The sequence below is a fragment of the Phyllostomus hastatus genome, unplaced genomic scaffold, assembly GCF_019186645.2.
Source record: "Phyllostomus hastatus isolate PE091 unplaced genomic scaffold, TTU_PhHast_1.1 phas_scaffold_1674, whole genome shotgun sequence".
In the NCBI taxonomy this organism is placed as follows: domain Eukaryota; kingdom Metazoa; phylum Chordata; class Mammalia; order Chiroptera; family Phyllostomidae; genus Phyllostomus; species Phyllostomus hastatus.
This window is the reverse complement of record NW_025334011.1, coordinates 11,985,945-12,012,346: the sequence shown is the minus strand read 5'-3', so window position 1 is coordinate 12,012,346 and position 26,402 is coordinate 11,985,945. Positions and strand designations below refer to the sequence as shown.

General features: G+C 47.8%; 1 protein-coding gene across 1 annotated transcript in view; it reads left to right on the top strand.

Annotated features, from left to right (window-relative positions):
- JCAD (junctional cadherin 5 associated) overlaps positions 1 to 8,324 on the top strand; it is a 48,402-nt gene extending 40,078 nt beyond the window's left edge. Inside the window, exon 4 of the mRNA XM_045857737.1 lies at positions 818 to 8,324. Within this exon, the coding sequence (XP_045713693.1) occupies positions 818 to 852 (35 nt within the window). The 3' untranslated portion in view covers positions 853 to 8,324. The remainder of the gene's footprint in view (positions 1 to 817) is intronic.
- The last annotated feature ends 18,078 nt before the right edge of the window (positions 8,325 to 26,402 follow it).

The window sequence follows — 26,402 nt, the reverse complement described above, 5'->3', positions numbered from 1 at the left end:
GTTTCTACGACTATCAAATTGTACCATCCTTCCATATTTCTTAATGTGTTTTCTCCTGAACAGTTATGAACTGCTATGGCAGGAATTCCTGAACATGGGAGGCACATGTGTGTGCTTCGGGTCTTCCTGGACCCAGAGATCTGTGACTCCCAGGGGGTCAGATTTAGCGTCCCCTGGCACAGTACTGATGGCAGTTTAGGACTGTTGTTTTTTGTGTCATCTGTGCCATCTGGGCCCAGTTTGGGACTTTTCAGTGTGGGCTACAGAACGGACCCCTGGATGGCCCAGACTCACTCACCTGTGTGGGGGAAGGCCCCGAGGATTTGTGCTAACAGGCCTGTGTCCAGCCCTGGTCCAGCCTACCGGGTGCTGGCAGTCAGAGACAGAGGCCCAGCAGTCAGGATTTCAGGGTCCTCGAGCTCTGCTGTGACCGCATTTGATCACGAAGATGCACACTGCAAGGCAAACTTTCATTAGAGTTGTAATTTACAAAAAATAATTAAACAGTCCTTAGCACCAGCTGAGCACACCTCTGCTGGTTAACAGGCATTGCATTTAAGGCTAATTATGTTTCTCTATCAACATCAGGAAGGGACTATCAAAATATTAAGGGCAACTCACATTTTTTTCATGTGTGATTAGAGAAAGATCACACACATTCAACTCAGTGATAACAGCTTTCTTCTCAGTGCAAGCAAAATTATTGAAACAGATTTTGCTACCTAAACTTATTTATTTATGCACTGAGAATTAAACCAGGAACAAACCAGTTGAATTTTCCCCTCGTTTTCTTTTCTATCTTTTTTTTTTTTTGCAGACTCATATGACCCAAGCAGAGTGGAGAGAGTGTGATGAGATGGCAGTGAAGTGCCCGCCTGCCGTATTTGCTGACTGCGTGTCCTGTGGTTTCGTCTGTCAGCCAGCTTGTCCGTGTGTCAGTAGACACTGCTGGCTTGTAGTGCACTGTGACGTCCGTTACCACCGCTGCCAGGAGACTCCATGGCTACAGAGTCGCTTTGTGGAAGTAAAGGAGTAGTCTGTTGAAATCACCTGTTTTTGTAACATGAAGAGTTAATACCTATTTAGAAAAGAGTCCCATAGACTCTCCTGCATGATGGATTTAGCCAAGCTGGTAAATAGTTTGGTGTTAATCTGGTTCTGTGACAATCTGAACATGGACGACAGAGGGAATGATTTTGAAAGGGTCGTGAATGTCATGAGTTCCCCTTCACATCCCCAGGGCCTGCGGTCCATGCTCGCGTGGAGGAGTGTGGGACGCAGGCCCTTTCCCGGTGTTTCTGCACTTTGACTTCAGGGGAAATGTGAACGAGCATATCTGAGATCCATTTCTAATCAATTTGGCCTTCTGCTGCTGGGAGTAACTTAACTTATAAGTAACTTGCCATCAGAGACTAAAAGCAATATCTTTTTAAGTTTCTAAAAGATTAAAACTTGCTATAATGTACTAAGAGTATTATTTATCTGGTAATGAAATACTAGGATCGTCTGCAAACAATGCCATCATCTGCTTTGCACTCAGTATTATCTATTTTTATTTCCTGTATGGACACTTAGAAATTCTTTATATGAAAAATAATTGCTGGTTTGAAATAGACCATTTTAACAAAGTGACTATATTTCTTTTTACAAAAATGCTATTTTTCTATGTTGTAAACAGTTGTTAGGTGGCAGATTTATAAGGAAGTATTATTTTATTTAAGAATCTGTATCCCGTTGTGTGAGAGGGACCCAGAGAGGGTTCACCTTTGCTTTAAAGCATATACCCCTTATCCATTCACAATTCTGCTATTCCTGGTTTACCTTAGAAAAAGATGTCAATAGAGACATTTTACAGGGTTTATCAAATAAACTTTTAACAAAAATTTTTTTTACAAATATAGCTACAAGGTTATATAACCCTCTCAAAACCAGCCAGCATCCTTATGATAATTTTTGCCGCCATGTCCACTAGAATTACCAAAAAGCATAGTTTCATCTCTGTATATCTATGGGGCTCTGCCCTGAGACCATACTTTCCTCCCCTCGCCCTCTGTCCCTTTAAGAAATATGTATTTTTGTCTAGAATGATCCTTAATTAGTCTCTGCATATTTTTTAAAGTGCTAGAGATGTTTTAAATATGCCATTGTAAAAGTATTATGAGGCCTATGTATTCTACTGTGTTTACTATTGCATTAACCTGCACAAAGTTTATGCATTTGTTATGCATTTGCCTATTCTTTCTAAGTAAGGTATTCTCGTTAGCTAGCATTTCCTGAATACGTTCTTGTCTCTTCCCTCCCTTTTTCTTTTTCTTTTCATTTCTACTTTTCTCTTTCCTTTTTTTTTTTTTTTTTTTTGAGAAGCCACCTTATCTATTTTTAGACATTTCAAATTCCTAAAATGTGAACTGCTGGGTGGTCTGCAATTTGGCCCTAAAACAGCTCTGACTGGGCTTCCACGCCTGTTTTTATCTGTACCATATGATTCTGTTTCATAAGAACTTCATGTATTTGGACTGTAATAAACAACACAGAATCTAAGTAATTCTAAAAAATCTTTTCAAATATACTTATCCACAGTCTTGGGTCACTTCTTTCCAGATTTTTGGCTCTTGTGAAAAGTTATAGTAGGCTCTTGTTTTCACAACACAAAGAGAAGGGCCAGGTCTCCGCTAGGAGAAGCTTACATTGTTTTTCCCGGGAAACATTTACTGGATAAGAGATTTATTACTGTGTTATAGTCAGTGAATCACCTAAGTTATCTGACCAGAACTAATGAGGGTGGTCGCCTGGGGGTCTTGTGGGTATCCTGCTTCCCTTTTTAAATGCAAGTGTAAGAAGGTAGGCGGATATATACATAAGCAGATAGGTATGTGCATATACAAAGAGACACATATATTGTACAATGTACATATAAATGAACTCTGTTCTGACTTCCTTCTAAATTTTGTTGATCCCATGTAAAGACTTCTTTTAAGGAAAAGAAATAATTTTAGCTTATTCCTCAAGAGAAAGAGAAGGGTAAAGAGAAACAATTATTGTACCTTATGTATATCACAAACAAACCAAAATATGATACTCTTGTTTTGTTTCTTTCTAAGTTGTTGTATTATAGCTTTCTGAAACCATTCTGAATTTAGTTGATATTATCAATATTTATACTTCTAAGCTTTATTTCTGGATTCCAACTTGCAAATAAATCTTTTGGGGGAGAAGGGAAGGTAACTTTGAAAATTTGACTTTTAAACTTGCATATTCTGAGGGAAATAATACAGTCTAATCAGAAATTTCCCAAAGGTATTGAACTGATTGCTAATCAGTCTTTTATTATTTCTATTGCTCATATATACATATGTCTTTGGTATTACTTGTGGCTGAAAAAAACTTTTTGTCTTTTATGTTTGTCATTGTTTCTGTCATATGAATGACTAACTTTTGGTGTTTAATAATTTAGGGCTTGTACAATTAAATTAAAAGTTCTAATTTTTAACATTTGGACTAAAAATTATATGAAGAATTACATATGAAATGTATTTGTATTTCTTAATTTGCAAAAGGAAAATATGTTAGTAATATAGCTCTAATTACCTCTTTGAAGGAAGATTCTCAATGATTGAAAACCAAATATCTTTATTATCATTTTTCAACCTTATGTTTCTGCAAACCACAGAAAACCCCTTAAATGTACACACAGCCCCTGACTGCAGCAGCTTCAAAATCCTTCTTCATGTTGTCCACAACTATTTGAATTTCTTTTTTAAAAGTCACTTAAGAATGGCTACTCTCTGAGATCTGGTGGGGGTACTGGAAGTATAGGTTGCAGTTTTAATTCATGTGGAGATTCTAAGTAGAACATTTCCTATTCATCTGACTGTTGGTGAAGGGCTGGTGTCGGTGGAAGTTCAAGTGCTTAAACTCCACTGATTCTGAACTAGACCCTGACCACTCTGTGTGGCAGCGCAATGACTGACTCTGGTAGAAGCTTGGCCGAGGGCTTCTGAGGAAAAACGATGAGCCCACCCACTGGTGACAGAGCTGCCTCCCAGCCCTGAGCGGAAGGGACGGATGGAAGATGAGATTGACCTGCCATTGCATCTGTGACCCCCAAGGACTGTGTGTGTGTGTGTTGCCTCTTTTGTTTGTTTTGTTTAAAGTGATTAAATAATACGCAGTTAAGTATCAGGTTATCATCTCTTGAAAAGTGATCAGTGCAGCAGAATTCTCTCTAAATGTCTGAGCTTAGAGAAACACTCCCATTTCAGAGTTCTTGTATGCAGTTGCTTCAGTGTTGGGACCATTGTTCTGCTAGATCTGCCTGTGCAGGGGATGGAGCTTGGGACGGAGTGAGGGTGGGAGTGTGTTTCTTAAGCTGAAGCCAGTCTAGCAGGCCTGGGGGATTTCTGCATTTTCTCTTTGTTTTTCACTGCAGATTCTGTACATCTGTTCGTGGGAGGAGAGTTTGCTACTCAGGACAGAATTTAAGAGACACATTCCAAGTGACCTTCAAGAGTCTGCATGGTGGGAGGTCCTTTTCCTGGATGGTGGGTTGGCCCACTGTGGGACCCACCAAGGGGAGATGATAAAGTAGCATTAAAGAAAGAGGGTCCCCAGCCTGCGTGGTAAGGAGTGGATAAGACTGTAATTCAGACGGGGGCCTCATGGGAAGGTCGGGGTGGCCTAGCAGACTGCCCGTTGAAACAATCCTCGGGTTCATCAGCAGTGTGGCGAGGCTGGCAGAGCGCCTGCAGATTCCTGGCTTTGACTTTTGAGACCCCCTGTCACAGTTGTGTTTACTGCAGAGGACAGGGACATCCTTGTACTATGGCCTCTGACTGAAACTCTAACCCAAAGGCAAGTGTGGCCATTCGTCCCATTGCCTTGATTGGGGGTGAGGAGGAGCGCTCTCCCAACCATTCACCCCTTTCCCAAGTGGAAGCTAGGCCCTGGGCCTGCAGCTGAGCCAGAGGGGCAGCCCTTCTGTCCTGCTGCCCTCTCCCTCCCCACGGCGGGCCCAGGCACAGCCGTTTACTGTCACAGAGCAAGAGGGAGACAAAAGATTGAGAAGCACATGGCAGAAATTAAAAATGAAAACCGCATGTCTCAGTGAGGGAGAAGAGCAGTAATTTACAGATTATAAACTCAATGAGGGACTTATTCTTCACCTGAATCAGCTGAAATTCAAGCCCCCCAATGCATATGCATGCCTGACAGTATAGCTAAGCAGAGGCATCTCAAAAAAAAAAAAAAAGAACAAGACCTTCTAAAATGTGGTGAAGACAAGGCCCTGTCTTCAGGAACTCGGTAACTGTACAGCATTTCTTCGGGCACCATCAAGGCACAGGCAGGTGGGGAGGGTCCCAGGAAAGGCAAGCAGTGCTGGCCAGAGGCCGGCTGTGGTCTGGCCCCCAGAGCAGGTGGTGCCAGAGGCCTTGTGGTGGGTGACGAGAGGTGAAGGTGGGTGAAGACTAGTGACACCAGCACGGCACATTTGAATGTCTTAAAGGAGCTCTTGTATTGCTCTGCGTAATGTAAGGACTTGCTGTTTCAGGATGGCTGGCCTGCTCCGTGACACACGTCCCAAATAAAGACGTTGCATGAAAGTTCCCATGCTCATCGTCTTTGGCTGTCCCGTGGGCCTTAAAGGCTGACCCCGGAGGCAGCCGGCTGCATGGGCACAGCCCTGGTGGTGTCGGTACAGGGTCAGGTGGCCCGAGACGTTCCAGCCCCGCTGGTCTCCACCAGGTATTTCCTGGGTGTTGGTGCTCCACTTTGTGATCCTCACAGGGGCTTGCTGATGTGGTGGGAAGAGGCCTGGGATCCACTTGGGGACTGGGTTTGAATTTTAACGTGTGGCCTTGTACATGTCTCTTCCCCAGATTCTGTTTCCACATCTACCATATTTTCAGACCATAAGACGTACTTGGTTTTAGAGGAGGAAAATAGTGGGAAAAATTTGAAGCAAAAAATGTGGTAAAATATTTAATAACACAAATAACATAATATTTCACCAATGTAAATGTAAAGCTATATTTGGACTATAAGACATACCCCTCTTTCCTCCCAAATTTGGGGGGAGTGCATTTTACAGTCTGAAAAATACGGTACCTCTCTCACTCCTTGAATATAAGAATCAAATATACAGAAAGGCCCCTGGCACGCTGGCCGTTCAGTGCACGGAAGGTGAACGTGGACCTGAACTTCAGGTCCAGGGGGAAAGCAAGTCAGTGTCTGGCAACTTGGAGGTTTTAAATGCAGGCCCCGGTCCCTGTTCGAAGACCCCTCTCCTCATGTCTAGTGCCACGTTTCCGGAAGCAGAGGCACCTGCTCTCAGTTCGTTCCCAGTAGCTCGATAAACGTATATGCCGTTGTTTTCGAGTTTTAAAGTTCGGTCCCCCTTTCCAACTTGAGCTCCTTCTCTTTTCCAGTAGCTGTTCCCGACCGAGGTCCGTGTCCTCCCCTCGGCTCCCCGTGTGCAGGTCTCACACTCGAGTGTTCCAGGGCCCCTGCAGGAAGTCGTCTGAACTCTCAGACCATGTTGAGGAGATGCAGGCTTTAAAGTAAGACCCTGAGGGCTGACCACTGGGTCCACATGTTAAAATACTACAGAAAAAGAAGTCCTCTGACCAAATTAATACTGTAAGATGAATTGTACAGCCTGGGAACCAGAGGACCCAGTCCTGGGCTTGGCTCTGTGTTAACTAGCTGTGGCCAGCCACCTCCTCTGCTCTCTCTGGAACACTTCCTAAGTGGAGAACAGAGATTGAACTAAGCTGGTTTCTTCCAACTTTAAGATTATATAACTATTTTGGGGGCAAACTGGAAGTCCATAGAGTCTTTTGCCCTGCCCAGAGGGCCCAGGAGTAGTGATTCCCAAACTGTGGCTATGTGGAGCTGAGGGCCGAGTGGTCCCCGGGGGAGGGAGCCCCGCCATTGCTTCTTTCACCAGGGGGTCCCTCCCTGTTCCAGTGACTCATCACGCTTCTCTCCCTGGTGCCATGGCCACGGAGCAGCCAAGAGGCTGACAACCTTGAAGTCTCCCAACATGTTTTTCTTAGGTTGGAGCAGGGCACTGGGGTGTTAATGAGCCTGACAGTCAGCCCAAGGCATTCATCCAGTGTCTGCAGACTGCCTTTCTCACCATTTGGCTGCTTGGTGTCCTTTCAAATGCACTCGGGCTCAGAGATGTTTGGGTCTCACGGGCTAAGCTTCTACCCCACACATAAATCTTCCCCCAGGTCAGCTCGTATTTATTTTACAGGCTGGAAATGCTGTCAGTTACCCCATTGCTTAGAATTTGGGGGACAACAGCTCCATGGAAAACCGTGCCAGCCCTCCCAGGCCCCATGGACCTCTGGTTTGGATTTAGCTGGAAAACCCAGTGCTTCTTTGAGCTACAGGAGGTCTGTGCCTGATCACATGGAGGCTCCCCTGAGTGTTCTCTCGGCTGCCTTTCTCAGTCCTGTGCTTCCTGCTATGTTAATTGGATGTTTTTACCTTGCCTAACTGCACTGGCGTATTTCTAAGAGTATGACAGCAGGGTGAGCTTGTGGAGAAATCAACCCAAGTGTGCATTTAGCTGTTGTTTCTTTGACATATTTAAAATAAATGCTCAACATGGGATGAAGGGAAGACAGGGACACTAACACTAACATTGCCAGGCCCCCACTATGTGCCAGGTATGTTATATGCATTGATTAATTTAATGCACACCATTTTAAAAGACACAACAGGTACAGAGAAGATGAATAACTCCTTACAGATGCAGCAATCAGCAAGAGGGATTCAAACGTATTTCAATACCCCAAAGTCCGCACTGTTTATCTTAGCTTGCTATACTCCTGGTGGATGAGAAAATGATCATCAGTCAGTCAGGAAAGTATAAAGCAACAGCTTATAATACTGAATGCATTTGTTAGTGTCAGTTTCAGCTGCTTATGTCAGAACATTGGAAACTACCATGACTTAAAAGAGGATAAAGGCTTATTTTCCTCACACTTCCAAGGAAATCAGAGGCAGGCAGTCTAGCAGGTTAGCTCCATGGCAACTGGGGAGCCAGTCTCCCTGTATCTTTCTGCTCCGGCATCCTCACACAGTGGCTTCCACCCTTAAGGTGACTTCATGGTCCAAGATAGCTGCTGGGGTGCCAGCCATCTTAGACAAATTCCAGGTGGCTAATAGCAGGAAGAATTCTCCTTAGCATCCTTTAAAGAGACTTTCAGGCAATCCAAAGCTCTTCTGCTTATATTCCATTTGCTGGAACTTAATCCTATGGTCAAACTCGCTGCAAGGGAGGCTGGGAAGTGTTGTCTTTTAAACGGTACCATTGTGGGTCTGAATAAAAATGTTTTATTACTAATAAAGAGAGTGATGACAGTTATTTACTGGCAACCAGCTGTCTCTGCCATACTTAAACTACCTCAAGGCATTAGCCCCAGAGTGGGTGGATGCTCACCAACCAGCAATATAGAGCAGTTCCTATGCCTCCCACGTCTCTGCGGAAAGCTTTGTGATGGGAGCCTTGCAGGCAGCACTGAAGATTTTGTCTCACCAAAGACTAAACATGCTGCCCCAAATGGCGAGTATGTGACAGTGCCTGCCTTCCAAGGAGAGAGCAATCACGAGACCAAAAGGGCCAGCTATAAGCAGCCACCTCTGCAGACCAATCTTGGGGCCTGTCAAATGCAAAACCTGGCTTTCTCTGGTGATGCACCTCCAGGGGAAGGAAATGATTTGCCACATCGCTGGCCCTGGTGAGGAGAAAAGGTGTGAGGTGAAAGGTGAACACGGGAATCTAGGTGCCAAGTTCCTGGGTGCTGAGAACAGCAGTCTTCTTCACCCTCCTCTGTGTCCTGCGGACACTCATCACACCTGCAGAGGCAGAGGCTGTGGACTCAGGGCATCTACGTCCAGGGCCCAGCAGTCCTCAGGGTGGGAGGGGCCGGGCCGGTGGCCCTGGAGGTGGCTGGAGCTGCACGAGCACCTGCATCCTCCCTGGAAAGTCCCCGGAGCAGCCATGCTGCTGCCCTTCTGCCTGAGATAGGACCCTGCAGGCCTGGGAGACCCTGCAGCCTACCACAGGGAACCGGAGCTGCCCAGAGCAGTGCTGATGGCAGGTTTGCCACCGAACATTCCACCTTTCTAACTGTTTCAGTTCCTTCTGGCCGCAGTGGGGGAGTTCTGAACTTTCTGCCCTGGTTTTCTGAGATTTTTACTTTCAGAGGTATCTCTGCTGAAGAAGACACAGCCCCGAAACACTTCCATTTTTTTGTTGGACTTCGTGACTAGGAGCACAAATGAAACAGAAACCACAAGAAAACAGGTAACAGTGTCAGGGAGAAAACAGTCACCACGGAAGGCATGTTGCCATGACGTAAACCAGCATGGCGTCCAGCACGTGCCCACAGCATGTCTCTGGCCTGAGTGGAAGAGCTTAGTTCTGACTGGGCGGGTACGCTGCGTGGAGAAGGAGGAGAGGCTGGAAAGTGGGGGAGACAACCACCATATTCCAGCAAACCTACACGACATGCCATTGTTTGTTCCATCATTAAGAAGGAGGAAAATACTATTGGTTAAATTATTTCTCGCCTTGGGTTGTAAGCATGTCCCAATTTCAGAGATGTTAAGATGTGAAGGAGAGATGTGCCCATAGAGTTGATAAATACAATAACTAACCTTCATTCCTCCCTCTCTGGGCTCCCGCACGCACACGTCTCCCTGGTGGGGCTCCCGCTGGGCTGCTTCTGGGAAGACCCGTGATCTCAGAGCACCTGGCCATCAGCACAGGCAGCGGGGACGTCAGGGCTGGGGCACTCAGACTTGGGTGTGTATCCCAATGCCTGGCTCTTGTTAAAAAACAAAAGGAGGCTGATTTAGTAGGTCTGGTGAGGGAAATAAGACACTTCTTTAAACTAGAACTTCACATGATTTTAGTGCACTCAGTCTTCATGGACACTTGGGGAAAGTCTCTGGAGTCTTCAGAAGTGGCTCAACAGACCAGATGCGGGAGCTTCTCCCCGTCCTTCCTGGCTCAGGCCTCTCACAGGCCAGCCTCAGCCTTCTCTGCTCTGGACAACGTCCCTTCAGGTCCCACTTAGGGCTCGTGTTTTGCAGCAGCTTCCCTGACCTAACCAGGTGAGCCTGGGGCTAATGTCCAAATGCAATCCCCCCAAATTCATATGTCAAAAACTAATACCCAAGGTGGTATTGGGAGGTGGAGCTTTCGGGGAGCAATTAGGTCGGGAAGGTGAGCCACCCTCACGAATGGGATTAGTGCCCTTAACTAAAGAGACCCCAGGAAGCTCCCTAGCCCCTTCCACTGCCACCACAGGCCACAACAAGAAATGTGCAAACCAGAAGGGCCCCCATCCTTCCATGCTGGCACCCTGGCCTCAGGCTTCCAGACTCCAGAACTATGAGAAACCCGTTTCTGTGCTTTGTAAACCACCCAGGGGTGGTATCTTGTGACAGCAGCCCAGACAGAATGAGACAGTTCAGGGAGCTCTGGAAGGCTCTTCCTGTGCACGGTACGGCGGTGACTGGAATGGGGTGCAGTTAGAGTGTTGAATGTCACTGTCCCTCCTCCTGGGCAGCCAGCATCCTGAGGTTCTGGGCTGTGCCTGCCTCATAGGTCCACAGGGCTAATGGTTCTGGCACATCGTGGCGGTGTCGGTTATCAGGCATTTTTTAAAGCCAGAGCACAGCCGTTCAGATGCTAAACAAAAGGAGGAAGTAGGGGCCGCCAGGTCCTCTATTTTAGTTCGGTCCGGCAGGAAGTGAACACCATAATCCAACAAAACTTTACAAGTCTGGAAGTGTTTACACCGAAGTGTTAACAATCGTTCTCTCTCTGGAGTTGGGATTATGGGCATGTGTGTATTGTTTATCTGGATTTTCCATAAGAAACCGCTATTGCAGGGGAAAAAAAGAAGAAAAGGTTAAAAGAGAAAGTGAAGAAAAATGGACAGGGAGGCGAACTGGCTGCTCAGGTGGCAGGAAGGTAGACGGGGTGGGAGTGCAGGGTTAAGATGGGGTAGCGGGGTCCCACTGGGGAAAGGGCCCCATTGGGGAGGGAGACTCGGGGCTGCCCGGCAAAGCAGAGATGGTCCAGCATCTGGCATCAGGAAAGGCGGTCTGAGGGCTTGAGCAGGTGTAAGTGGAGTGGGAGGAGGGCAGGGTGTACCCTGGGCGTCTCTGGCCCGCAGACACTTTCTTTGTCACCCACCCAGCCTGAGCTGGGCCCCACTGGCTTGACATGTGGGCCATGTGGATGGGTCATGGGAAGGACCCCCCCCCCCACACACACACACACACTGGAGAAAGCAAGCAGAGCACACACAGCCTCTACTAACCCATTCGCTCTCACAAGGTCCAGCCCAGGTTCACCCTCAGTCTGACCTCTTGTAAGTCAGCACGAAGGGGCTAAAGAGGTCCCCATTCCTGCTGGCTCATGCCTGCCATCCTTTCAATATAGGGCCACACCCTCTATTGTCGTACAGTTAGGGATAAAATCCAATGATGTCTGATGTGACTCTTCACTCAATTATCAATATCAGGCTATCTTTCTTTTTCATCGGAGACAGGAGGCTCTTTAAAAAGGCCCCTAAGTGCAAGCCGGAGGTGTGCACTAGCCAGCCTCCAAAATGAGCCCACCATCCTCACTCTAAGATATTCGTGTCTTTGTGGAGTCTCCTCCCACACTCGATTAGCCTACACTTTGTAACCAACCAGCATGTCGTAAAAATTATGGTTTGTGAATTCTGAAACTAGGCCGTAAAAAACACTGTCTTCCAACTTGCTGATTGGGTACCTCGCTTTGAGAGAAGCCAGCTGCCATGTCGGAAGGACACTCAAGCAGCCCCGGGGAGACCCCTGTGGTGGGGAGCTGAGGCCTCTGCCGGCAGCACCCCCCAGCGTGGGGGTGCACCGTCTTGGAAGTGGGCCGTGTAGCCCCAGCTCAGCCGCTCCCACATGATGACAGAACAATGTGAAATGATAACTGTTTATTATACTTCTAAACTGCTGTGTTTGGAGGGGATTTATTTTACAGAAATAGAAAACTTAGTCTGGGTATTTGACCTTGAGGAAGTTAGAAAGCAAAAGGGAATCCTGTGATTTCTGCTGGGAAAGAAGGAATATGGGACTGGGGCCTGGGAGGATTCATTCTGGCAGCTGCATAATTTTGCCACAAGCTCTGTCCTTTTTGTCTTCAACTCTGGGACAACAAGTAGAAGCTAACAGGAGAGCTCCTTCCGCTGCTGGGAAGCCCTGCAGGCATGAACTTGGAAGGAATGCCGTGTCTGCATCATGCCAACGTGGTGCAGCCCAGTTCATACCACTGTTGCTAATAACTGTCTTTATTATGAAGGTCTGTTACTTGAGGAGGGTTTCCTGGCAGAACTATAATTGTGCCCATATTATACCTGGTTCAGACCCACTCCACATACATAGGATGGTACCAGGAAGAAAAATAAGCTAACGTTTGCCAAACTTATTTCATTTACCATAGTTCATTAAGTTTGCGTACCTCCAATGGGTGGCACCTGTGAAGGGTGTCATTTTTTTCTTAATTCAGAGAAGTTTCAAGTCATAGAAACTTTGCGTGGACCCTGGTTTCAGCCACTCCGGAGAAAGCACATCTTATGAAAACCCCAGGTGGTCGCTCAGGGCAGGTTTCCTCGACGGGCCATGGCCATGGCACTCCGAAGGATCTCTGAGGGGCCCCCCACTTCCCAGAGTGAGCTCTGGTCACAAGCACAGAGTAGCCCCCTCCACAGGAATCCCCACAGTGGCAACGGAAAGCCCCTGTCTTCATGGAGGACTCTCAGCTCCAGGGAACTGGACCATCCGGGGCCTTGGCCAAGTCAGCCTGCATGGCTCTGTCTGTGTTTGAAGGATCTTTATGAAAAGTGGCAGCTGGTCATTTTTCTGAGGCATGCATGCACAGAACTCCTTCGGTTTGAACCTGGGAGTAGCAAGAAGTCACTCGCCCGAGGAAGCCCAGCGTCTGCCTCCACAGGGCTCTGTCCCACCCGCTGACAAAGGCACATTGGGGTCTGTGGGGGCATGTGATTGGATTACTGTTGAGCAAATGTCTGTTCTCTAATCCCCAGCGCTCGCTCCCCAGTGCACACAGTGAGCACATAGTTCAACACCCCCACCCCGCTGATTTGGGGTTTGGCCACATGACTTGCTTCAGTCAGTAACAGGTTAGCAGATGGGATCTGAGCAAAGGCTTGAAATGTGCTCACACACATAACCTTCCCTCCTGTGCTCCTCCTGTTACCAGGATGCTGTGCCCCAGGCATTCCCACTTTTCTGGAAAAAATAGGAAACACACAGGGGCAGGCCACCCCAGACACCTGAAGATCCGTGGCTTGCCACCTGGGTGACCCACAGACATGAGTGAAACAAACAAATGCTACTGTGCTACGTCCCCAAAAAGCTGGTGTTCCCGGTACAGAGCATCACAGGGAGAGCAGCTGCTGACTGAGGCGAGGGCAGGCCTCGCAGTTTTCACATACCTGCTGCCGCAGCGCAGGGCGAGGAGCACTGCGCACTCTCCAGCCAGGGCCCGGGAAGCCCGAGAGTCTCCGAGGATGGTGTGCGCCTGAGAGTGTGTCTCTGTGCCCTTCGACCCCACCCTGGGAAGTCTTTCCATCCACCTGGCTCCCGTTTGTGCCCGAGGGTCAAGTTGAGCTCACACTTTTCCTCCTACACTTCTTCAAGGGCTAAACATCATTAGTGAGCTCCTCTGCTTTTTGTACATTCAGACATTTTTCTAAAAATCTCAACAAGAATGGCTTTATTCCTTCGTGTACAGATTCATTTCTTTGGAAATATACTTGGTTTCTAAAGGGACGGTGACATGGGAGAGAACAGGAAATATATTTGAGGTTTGTGGAATGCAAGTTGATAATTCGGTCCAGTATCAGCACTTGCCGTTGGCCGTTGGAACAAATGCTTCCAGGGCTCAGGACTGTAGTTAATGAAGCACAAACGTTTCTGTTAGAAAAAAGAATCCCCTCTCATAGTTTGGGGCCTGCAGAGGATGCCAGGAGCACCACACAGGGGTTTTCATGCAGGGACCCTTGCAGTCTCGTGTGAGAGGCTGCCAGGAAGAGTTCCATTCTTTGGTGTGAAATTTAAAGTGTGGGCTTTGTTCTGCCCTTAAGGGGAGACAGTGATGGCCACCGTCATTCTGAGCAGAGTGTCCTGCTGATGTCTGAACACTAGAGGGCAGTGTACGCTCATGCCAGGGAGGGTCTCAGCCATGCTGTGGTCCCCGCCGGGCTGTGGCGGCTGTGGCAGCTGTGGCAATAGGAGGCTTGTGGTTTGTCCTGCAGACAGGGCTCACAGGGCTCACAGGCCTGATTATCCAAAGATCTGGTGTGAGGTACTTTGCTGCAACAGGCTGGCATGAAGGAAAGACTTTTAAGGGAGTCTGTTCCTGGACCCTTATTTTATTTGTGAAAATGTGCAGATAACTGACAAGCCTATGTGGGCCTTAGAGCCAGTTGGGTGGGCCTTGGATGAATCAGAGTTTTGTCACTGTGAACACAGCCTGTCACCATAGAAGGGGTTCTCTTGAGGGTTAAATAAGATAATGCCTTCAAAGAGCTTAGCAAAGCCTCTGTGCAATCAGTGTTAATCTACAGTCACACTGGTGGCCTAGAAAAGAGTCCCCCTACCCCCCTGCAAGGACCCAGCAGGAGCCCTCCAGGGCAAGAGACCCTCACTGACTTTTGCTGAAGTTCCAAGAGAGCCCTCAGTCCCCAGGCCACATGACCTTCCTGGCCACCTTCACTGAACGGAAAGAACCCTTCAGGTGGAGGACAGAGCAACAACAGGCAGGTTCTGTGTGAGGGGTGCTGGCTGACCACGAACCTGTGCCGTAGTCCTGCTCACCCCTCTTTCTCCCAGGCAACGCTGGGCTCCCCTGCTCAGGTAGCTCTCAGCAGTAGTGTCCCTGTGGGGCTGATTGCTCCTGGGCGTCCGTGAGTTCCCTCTGATGCCCAAGTTGGCTGGTCAGAGAAGCCCCTGAAGCATCATGGCAACCCTGAGCAAAGCCTCCTTATTCAGTGCATGCACCATACCACCTGTTTGCAAATGAGCTCAGTCTTGGGAGTGTCAGAAGTTTCCAGAGGCAGTGGTTGCTGAGTGCTCCTGGATGGTCCAGTTTGTAGATTGCAATGGGGAAGAATGAGGCTTGCTTGACCTTAGAGATCATTTCCCCAGTGGCCTGGAATCTCTGTTTCTCACTGTTAGACATGGCGCGTCACCAAGTAGCTGCGGGGCAAATAACTTCTGGCTGCCGCCGGCCACTCCCTGGTTGTATGAGCAGCGCGATGGTCGTTCTGCCCCTCTGTCCTCACTGGACAGTTGTCAGAATAAGTGAAGCAGGAGTACCTGATGATGTGTAGGGCTTACACTTCACATAGTGCTCTGGTGGGGAGGCCGTTCTGCAAGCGTCCCTTGGCTGGTGTCACTGTGCCTCCAGAGGCACTGACTGCTTTTGTTCTGGACTTTGTTCAGGAACAGCTTTTCAGGATGTTTGCAGATGGACAGCCTGGGAGGATGGCAGCAGTGTCTGTCTTCAGAGCACAGGGCAGGTTTGCTGACTACACAGTAGAATAGAGAGAATGTGCCCGACTGGGGCAAAGCATGGTCAGGCTCATTACCCACTCTGGCCACGTGGGTTTCCCAGTGCAGGGCCGCTGTCTTCTGTGCCAGTGTCACCTGTGGACTGGGGGCTTGGGGACTGGGGGCTGGGGGCAGTGCAAGAGGATGCTGCTACCCTGCCTGCTGCTCTTGCTGTAACACAGACCCTCATCTCTGCCTGAGCGTCTTGTGTGTCTCCTACACCGCCTGTCAGTCTGAGGCTGGTGCACTTGTTAGCTGGCAAGGAGGCAATGTCCTCAGACCTGTCCATGTTCTCAACCAGTTTCAGCCAAAGTGCCCGCATCCAGTTTTCACACGACCCTGGAAGCCAGTCACAGCAGGCATGCTCTTTCCCATTTTCTAGGGGAGGAATTGTAGGGAAGTTTCCAAGGTTAGCGAACACCACGGCAGAGGACACACTTAAGCCTAGAAAATAAATGCTAGAAATAATGTTTCCTCTCAGCCTCTCTTATCTTTCCCAAATAAGATGGGGTAACTAGGGGTTATGTGTTTGTTTGTTTGTTTGTTTGTGTGTTTGTGTGTGTGTTTGAGGGACACTGGACATACGACAGTATCTGAGTTTCAGCCGGACCATGGACAGGTTTGATTCTGTGCATACCGTGAAGCGATCGCCACACAGCGACGTCCGACACCACACGCAGCGCAGCACTTTTTGACTCGTCATGAGAACTTGAAAGTTCTCTAAAGGACAACTCTCTCAGCCACTTTCAAATAGACAGCACGGCATTATGACCTGCAGTCACCGTGCTGCCGGTCACACCCACAGGACTCACTTATTTTGTCAGGGGAAGTTGGCACCCGTGACCCCTTCACCCAGTCCCACGCCTCGTACCCCCACCTCTCGTCTGCGTATCTACGAGTTCTTTTTTCCGATTCTAGATATAAGTGAGATCATATGTATTTGTCTTTCTCTGTCTGACTTATTTCACTTAGCCTTCAAGGTCCACCAATATTGTCACAAATCTCAAGATTCCCTTCTTTTTATGGCAGAAAGGTGTTCCGTTGTGTATGTGCAGTACGTTTTCCTCATTCATCCAACCACTGGAGGACGCCGAGGCTGCTTCCGTATCTGGGCTGTTGTGAATGATGCTGTAGTGAGCACAGGGCACACGCATCATTTCGAATTAATGTTTTTGTTTTGGTGTTTGCAGAGAAATGAGAAGTGGAATTGCTGGATCGTATGGTAGTTCTATTTGTAATTTCTGGGGGCCCTTCCACATCCAGTGTTGGGAGCCGCCCCACTTGGTTTCAGGAGCTGTGACCACGGCCCCGCCACCCATGGCTAAGGCTGAGTGAGTGACCTTCAGACCATAAGCCACTGAGGAGACAAAGCTTATCTCCCTGGCAGGGCACCACTTCTGCTCCTTTTTCCATAACTGGCCCCCAAAGCTTGATCAGTTAGCCAATGACAGGTAATATTCCCGAAGGGGGGAACGACCTAAGACAGGCACGATCACGTGGAGGCCCTAGGAAAGGACTTGGGGGGCTATGGAGAAAGGTGGTGATGGACCCTTGCCCCTCGGCTTTGACGTAGCCTGAGTCCTCATTCTGTCTGCGAGAATTCTCCTAATCTTCTTGGCTGCCTTGCTTCCTCTGCCTGACTTAATCCTGAAACAATGACAGAGGGTGGTGCAGCCCTGTGCTGGAAAGGGCAGGTTCCCTGGGTGATCAAGCCTGAGAAAGAATATGTAAAATCCTGTGAAACCTGCTCTGCTAAGAATGCTCTCAATTAAATGATAAGGGTCTGAGCAGGAAATGAGTTTGTTCCCCAAAGTTTTGTAGCCTTTTAGCTAACAGACCTGGACTCAAAATAAGCCCTAGTAGTTCTTTGTATGCTATCCATTGTTTGATCCTTACTGCCTGACAATGATTAATGAGCTTTACCTGTATTCCTGGGCAAATGAACCCAATAAAAACCTATCAAGGCAAGGGTCGGGGTGCTCTCCCCTTGAGAGAGTAGCTGTGCCGTCCCTTTTCCTCCACAGGGCTCAGTAGTCCGTGTGAGTTTATCTTGTATCTTATCCATAATGCCAAGGGCCCTGCGGGCCCTGTGGACCAGTGTCTGCGTCAATCCAGGCCTCGTTCTACTGTCCAGCATGGGGGCCGCTGGCATGCACAGCACCAAGCCCCTGGGACGTGGCCAGGCCAGACAGAGAAGTGCTGTGAGTGTAAACTACATCCTGATGTGAAGACTTCGCCCCAAGAAAATGAATGTCAAATGCCCCATGTTTTTATATTACCCATTGAAATACTATTTTAAAAAATTGGGTTAAGTAAAACACATTATTATATGAAATTTACCTGTTTTATTTTGTCTTTTAAAAGGGTGCTACTTGAGAACCGAGTCACCAGTGTGGCTTCCATGTGCGATTCACACTGTATTTCTTGGGTACTGCTGCTCTGTCCGCCGTTTCATGGTCCAGAGAAGGGGCAGAGATTAAGCGGCTTCTTTAACCTCACAGCCCCTGCAGTGAGAGGCTGGGACTGACACTGCAAGCGCCCTCCCCACACCAGCCACAGCGTCAGAGGCCGCACGCTGGCTCTGGAGGAAGCCCACCATTGAGAGGGTTGAGAGGAAGCTGAGTCCTAAAGGACGACACACTCCTGTTTTCTTCATTGCTGGTCCATGAAGCACCCAGCAGGACACCTGGCATGTAGCAGGCACTGCATGTAGGTTGTAAGGTTGACTCATCCTTCAGGTGTGTTGCACGTGGAGGCAGAGTTCTCATCCTCCAAAGCCTTCACAATGCTGCCCCCTGCTGGCTGCTTATTGGTAGTGCACAACGAAGTCCCTCAAGCTGCCTGGGTGCGTGTTGCATGTTCTGCATGTGTGTACACTTTGTGCTGCATGAATGTGTTGTATGTACGTATATCACATGTTTATGTGTTCTGCCTGTGTTGCACAAGCATGTGCTGCAAGTGCATGTGCTGAGTGTTGCACATGGACACTGTGTGTGTCGTGAGTGTGTCTCTCATGTGTAGGGGGCGATGACTCATGTGCACAACCTGATTTTGCTTTAACACTCGAAAGGGGACAGTGTCCCTTAGCTTAACGCTGCTGGCCCTCCCTGTAGTTGCCAGCAGGCCACTGTGGGAAGAGTCCTGTTTATAAATCGGGGCCTTGTGGCAGTGCTGGGTCTTGTCTCTTCAACACAAAATGAGCCCCACAGTCGTGCACAGTGTCCCCTGTGGGCCACAGAATGTCTCGAGTGAGGAGTTCTAGTTCAAGCCTGTTCTCCAGTTCAGATGTTCCCTCTCTGCACAGAGCCACTTGCTTCCAGGCCCAGGGGTGACACTTTCAGGGAAGGTGACAGGGAGGGGTTGAGGGCTCTGGGGGAGACGGGTTCTCCTCAGTGGTTGGTGTCCTGTGCCAGGCTTCCAGGAGAGCCGAAAACATGTGGCACGAATGTTTCCACACCTTGGGAACACGCGTGACCGGTGACTCAGTGCCCTTACTCTCCATTGTGCAGGCTCCCCTGAGTGCAGACTGTGGGTCACACGGCAGGGTGGGGGGTGCGAGGGCATGCTAGGACTCGGGTGGTTTTCCTTCATTCAATGTTTTAAGAGTGAAATCAAATCACATTATCTTTAGAAACTACACAGGCAAGGACAACCTACGAGTCCACTCTAACAAACATTCTCTTTTTCCTCCAAGGGGCAATTGAACTGATTTTGGAAAAGAATCTAAGGACTAGTTGGCTGGTGATCTTAAGAAAATCATCTCACTTTGGAGATGGTGTTCGCATCCATTGAACGTCCCGTTTTCTCAGTGGGACGACTGAGAAGGTCGCATGAGGTCTTGCATGTCCCTGGTACTCAGCTCTGGCTGCACGTTTAGGAAGACCGGCCCCTGAATCCCCACCCAGACACATTGGTCAGAAGTCCCGGGCATCTGGACCAGCCATCGATGTTTTCACAACTCTCCCAGGTGGCTCTGCGGTGTGCTCCCAGCTGCTACACATGACCCATCCTAGGACATGGCGAAGTCTCCAGGCACACGACATTCTGCGTGTCATTTGCATGTGAGAACCAGGTTCTCCACAAATGGGAATTGTCAATGACCAAACTCAGGGGTGAGTGGGCTGGGCCAGGCTTGTGTCCACCATGTGAAGGACATTCCTCTTGCTCTGTCATCCTCTTGGGTACCTCCAATGGCAGACGAAGGGGCGAGGGGCCGGCTTTGTGAGAGTGATGGACAGGTTGGCCCTGCCCTGGGTGTGGGAAGTCTGGGTTGTGGGTGGAAGTAGCGCCGACTCCCCCTGGAGGCACACAGGCTGCAGGGCCAGGCCTCAGGTACTCTGGGCTTTCAGGCTCTGCCCCCTCTGCCACCTCCCCTCTGTCTGTCCTCCGACCCCTCACAGGCCCTTTCCTTTGGTAGCTCCTCCTGCTGTGACCCAGAAGATGAGTAAGGAGAAGGCTCATCTGTGTTCCTTTCCCCAGCCCATGTGGGAACAGCTCTCTGGACTTGGCTCACATGCCTGGAACAAAGACCGAAGGCATGGGGAGACCCTTTTGTTCTTCTTATTTTCCACAGGCCTTTCAGTTCCACCCAGTTAGTTCCAACTGTCAGAGGTGGGAGGGGAGACACCGGGAAGATCATTCCCTCAGCCCAGAAATTCTTCAGGGAGGTGGAACAAATGTCAGCCGGCCCATTGCTCACAGTCCTGCCACCCAGCTTTATGGTGCTGTCAGCAATGTCCCCAGTGTTTCTGGGGGGCCTAAGCCTACCCACGATGACAAACACAGTCCCATCTCCCCTCCAGCGATGTATACCTTCAAGTGGCTCACCATTTCTCCTCCCTACCAGCTCCGGGTGTGCTTGGGGAAAGGTAGATGGCTGTGTTTCAACAGTCAGTGGTCCAAATTCAAGGAACCTGTGGACAGTTTGGGGAGGACAAACAACAGATTATAAAAAGCGCATTAGTCCTTTTCTGCAGGGAGATTCACTTCTTCAGAATTTGAACTTGCATTCCTCCTTTGGTAGATACCAGCTGCTGTGCCCCATCCCCACCTCCCTCCTGGGTGCGTGACCCCGCGGCTGAAGTCTACGTGTCAAAGCTGCCCCCGTGGCCGGGTGTGGCCACACAGCCCTTCTTGCTGATGGAATGTGAACAGGAGGGGCATGTGCCACTCCCACCTCACTTGCTCAAGAAGGAATTCGCAGTCCAGGACTCTCCCTCTCTCCTCTTCAGTGACATCTCATGATCTGGCGGTAGCCTTGCAGCCAAAAGCACCACCCTGGAAAATGGCAGAATCACAAGACCAACATCTGGGTCCTTGCAGTGAGGCTCAGAACCTTCACTTATGCAGCTGAGCTGGTCCCCAATGTGGAGACTGTTATGTGAGAGGGAAATAGATTCCTGTCTTCCTTCAGACACCAGTTTTGGTGTCTTTGTTACAACAACTTAGTCTTCACCCAAGTATGTTCACTCGTAGTGTCAATTTCTCCTGTACATCATGGTTGCAGTCCTTGCATGGCCCTTCACTCTTCTCTTCTCAAGAAAGGCAGCTGGCATCCCTCCACTTTGAAACTTGACTTCCATCTGTGTTCCTTGTAATCCCAGGAGTGGCAGGGGCTGCTTACAATGGGGCAGCATTTTACATAAAGGTTTTGACCTAAAGTTAGAGCACAAGGTGAAAAGCCTGTAAAACCAAAGTGATCCTTGCAAAGTCCTTTAGGAAGTCTCCATGGCAAGAGCATCTCTCAATAAGCCATCAGAGACCAACCAGCGTTTCATCCAGCTCACATGAAGCATTGGGGTTGCATTCACAAATCACGGAGGAGAAGGCACACCTTTGAACCAAGTTCAACCTGGCAAGATGGTCACGGCATGAGAAGGGCTGGGGTTCTGAGACAGACTCCACGATCAGTCTAGGGCACTGGTTCTTCACCAGAAGCAACTGTGCCCCACCCCCAGGAGGACGATGGAAATGTGGAGACTTTGAGGTCATTAATCCTGGGGAGGGGTGCTACTAGCATTTGGGGAGTAGAGGCAGAAAAGTCACTGAACATCCTGCAATGCAGAGGGCAGCCCCCTAATGGAAGCATCAGGCCCCAAACATGAATACTTCCGGGGCTGCCAACCCGGCTCTGCGGCACAGGCTTACGAAGAGCAATGGAAGTTTTTGGGTGTGCACCCCCAGAATTCTTCCTGGCTCTCTCCCTGACTCCCATGTGTTTATGTCCGTCCCAGTCTGAGGTAGTTACATATACCGCTCTGGTTGCTCTGTGGGGCCAAACAGGAGAAGGATGGCGAGATCATGGACCTTCGACAATTCCTCAGTGTTCTGGTGTCCTAGTGACCACAGATGACCCATTTGGGTCAGTTCCCGGCTGGTTCGGGAAGTCGTGTCAATAATAATTAACAGTGCTTTATCTTGTCTAATGTTTTGCTTTCTCAGTGATGTAGGTTCCCTCTCCCATGTTGGAAGAAGGCTCTGCTGACCTGCTGCTTTTTGTTGAGGACACTCCACAACAGCCAGTCTCAAAACCTCACTCTGAGCTCTGTCCTGGAGTGTTTCTAGAAGCAGCCAATGTGTGCCAGTGTCCTCACACCACAGTAAACGTTCACTCTCCTGGCGGCAGCCTCTGCGCTCAGTGATCTTCCCTCCAGCCTCGCCTTGCCCGCCCCCCCGCCTCTCGGCGGCAGCTCTCCTCTGGACCTCCCACAGGCCTGCACTGTCCCGGGAGTGAGGTGCATGGAGGGTGCCTGGCTGATCTTGGGGTAAATGGGGCCCTGTTCTTGGGGGTAAGTGGGGCCACAGCAAGGAGGGAGGCTCAGAGAACTGTGGTGCCTGAGGAGCTCAGATGGGCACTTCATTTCACAACTCTGGGGGCTCCTTGAGGGTGGACAACCCCAGACGTGCCCCTGGACACACTGTGAGCCACAGACAAGTCGCCTGCCACCATCACACGGTCAGAACAACCCTGTGCCTCGGGCGCTGTGCCTGCTGCTTTACCTACAGTGCCTCATTCAGCCCCACCTCCTCAGGAGCCTGACTCTCGACATCAACACCAGGCGCTGGGGAAACCACCTGAGAGAAGCAGATCCAAGTCCCTGCTCTCAGAGGGGCTGTGTTCTAGTGAAGGAAATAGACAAAACCAATAAGTAAAACATATGGTGCTTTAACTCAACACCCACCCATGATAAATAAAAATTAGGAATAGGACAGAACTTTCTTAACATGTTAAAGGGTAACTGAAAAAAAATCTCCAGCAAACACCCCACTCAATGATCAAATATTGAAGACTTTTCCCATGAGATTAGGAAGAAAATAAACTTCTAATCATTCTGTACAAGAGGTCCTAGCTGGTATAATGTGGCAAGAAAAATTAATTGGTAAATAAATAATAAACTTTATAAGAAATGATGCTGTTATTATTGTCAAGTGCTATAATTTTGAACCAAGAGATTAAACTATTAGTGAAGTTCTCAAGGTCACTGGATTCAATATCCATTTTTGGAAAAACTTAAATTTCTTAGAGTAACAGACAATTAGAATATTACATTTAAAATGTCATTTACAATAGCATTAAAAAATCAAATATCTAGGAACTGAAGGTGCTCAGTATTCCATACTAACAACTACACAATATTTAGAGAAATTTAAGAAAACCTAAACAAATAAAGAGGGAGCTCATGTTCATGTTTTGGAAGATTAAATATCATAACTATTTTAATTATCTCCCAAACCCTCCCCACATTGAATCTGTAGAGTCAATGCAATTCCTTTAAAAAATCAGTCATTTTGTGGAAGTAAATTTCAGATGGAAGTGCAAAAAGCCAAGGACAGCGAAGATAATTTTGAGGACTAACAAAGCAAGAAGGCATACACTATGAAATGTCAAGTTTATTACAGTGCTATGACATTTAAAAATTGTGATATTGGCTCGAGAATAGAAGATGGGCCAGAGGAAGGGAGTGGGAGTCCAGAAACAGATCCCTGCATGAACGATCACTGATTTACGACAGAGCAGCAGGGAAAGGTGTTCTTTACGAGCAGTGGTGCCTAGGTGTCGGTGCTCACATGAGGCAAAGACGAGTCTTTACCCCTTCTTTGTACTGTTAACAAAATCAGTTCCAGTTGGATTTTAGATTTCCTTGTGACATGTAAATTATGGTGTTCTGCAAGCTAACATAGGAGAATATTCTCATGAGTTTCGTTGCCAAGTGTTCTTAAGCAACACAAAAAACTGACTTAAAAAATAAATTGTTTTACATTAAAGTCAAGAATTTCTGCTGATGAAGAGATATCACCAAGAAAATGAAAAGGCAAGCCCCAATGTGGGAGAAAATATCTATGATACATATCCCAGCAAAAGACTCAGATCTAAAGTATGTAAAGAATTCCTACAAATCAATAAGAGACAGACAATACAAGGGAAATCTTTAAAAAGTTTTGAAAATGTGGTAGAGAAAAATGTTCATGTGGCTATTAACTTATGAAACAATGTTCAATCTATCAGTCACGAGGGAAACGCACACTCAAACCACAGCGCGGTGCTGGCGCGCACACGACAGCAGGGTGCGCTGTTTAAAGCCAGCAGCAGCGAGAGTCGGGGAGGTGTGGAGGAGCGGGAGCTCCCTGTGGTGGTGGGAATCGGTGCAGTTACTGTATGAGGAAAACTGGCTGCAAGTACCTGTTAAAACTGAGTATACGTGACTCCTGTGGTCCAGCAACTCCATTCTTCAGTCTTTACCCCATATGTTCATCAAAAGACATGTGCAAGAAGAGCCCCAACTAGACACAATGCAGGTGAACAACTAAATTGTGGTATATCCATGCAATGAAATATACACTGCAGTGAAAATGAGCAAGCATCTATGTCCTTTGATAACATAAGTAGGTCTCATGAACAATATTACATGATAAAAACCAGACATGAAGAGAACATATTTTACAATTCCATTTACATAAAGTTCAAAACTAGGCAGTGTTCATCTATGTTGATAAAAGTCAAGGAGCAAAGTTGATCTACAGTGATAGAAGTCCAGCTGGTGGTTACTTTGGGGAGAGGGCTGGTGAGTATGGAGGGGTCCCGGGGTGCTGGCTGCATCCTGTGCCCAGGTCTGGCGGTGGTTACAGAGCACAGCACATGTAAACCGGTCTAGCTGTGCTCTGAAGCCTAGGACACTTTATGTACTTAACTACAAGCATTAGTTCCTCAATTTTAAAATTAATCTATTTAGTAAGTTTATAGGGTTAAAAAGAACTCCACCAATATATTCTTTGTTCAAGTGGTATGTGGGGTGCAGGGATGCAAAAACTGGGGGCTGACAGTATGGATCTAGAAGTTGAAGCGCCTGATTTTTTTTTAACTATGCAGACAACCTCGTCCTCTACCTACTAGGGGGAAGGCTGAGAGAGAAGGGGGAAGAGGTTGGTGATGACTCAGAATTGCTCTGGCAGCCAGAAGTTCTACAACTGACCATATCCAAAGTTATTTCCTGGGGAAAATGGACACTCTCGTGCACAGCTGGTGAGGGTGTAAAGTGGAGGATAATTTGGTGGTTATCGATAGAGCACAGCTTTTAAAATGCATACTTTTTGATCCAACAATTACAGTTCTGGGAGTCTATACATGTGCCCGCATAGGCTCTTTACCAAAATTGAGGCCGTTTGTTGAAAATTATAAGCTAAAAAAAGCAGCATTCTAAACTTCAATAGGAAATGAGTAAATAGCATACACCGAATGAAACTCTATGCATTATATAGCCACTAAAAAGGATGAAATGAACTGACATAAAATATATCTACAAAAGATGTATTTTAGATGAAAAGTTAAGAACCGATGAGAGAGATCATCTGACTCGGTCACAAGTAAGGGTCCCACAGATAGCTGGGGCTCAACCCCGTCTATGCTGCTTCCCAGCTATGTGACCTCGGACAAGCCAAGGCCACACGGGGATGGAAACAGTGCCTAATAGGGTTTGTTCCACTAAAACGAATTACTGCGTGTTAAGGATCCCATCTGTATCCCAGCAGTGCTGGTGCCAAGTAGGCCCCCAAACTGTTAGCTGTTATTGTAAATACAGAATGATCCCGCTTATAAAAATCAAGATAACAGAAAATGTATCTATCTCCTTAGGTACATGCGAATACATTTAAAGGGGAGCTAGATAATATTTTGCTATATATATGTGTTGCCAATATAATATATATACAAGGTCTGGCACAAATAACACCCCTTTTATGACAAAATCTTTTATTACAAAATCATAAGTATGTAATTCTGTAACATAATATCACACTCAAGCACACCATATGACATTTTAGGTGAGATGTTCAAATTAAAATATAAATTATTACAACCATGTTATAACCCTACCAACCACACTCAAGCAGGCATTACCTCCACCAGACCCTGTATATATTTAATCCTCACCTGAAGATGTTTATTGATTTTAGAGTGAGAGGAAGGGAGAGAGAGAGAAACATCGATGTGAGAGAAAAACTATTAGCTGGTTGCCTCCCATACGCGCGCCGACCAAGCCAGAAACCTGGTCACACGGCTGACCTGGGGTCCAACTTGCGATCTTTTGGTGTATGGGATGATGCTCCCACCGACAGCCACACCAGCCAGGGCACCAATGTTATAAATACATATATGTGTGCGTGTATACACACACACACACACACACACACACACACACACACATATATATATATATATAAAGATTTTATTTGTTTGTGAGAGAGGAGAAATACATCAATGTGTGGTT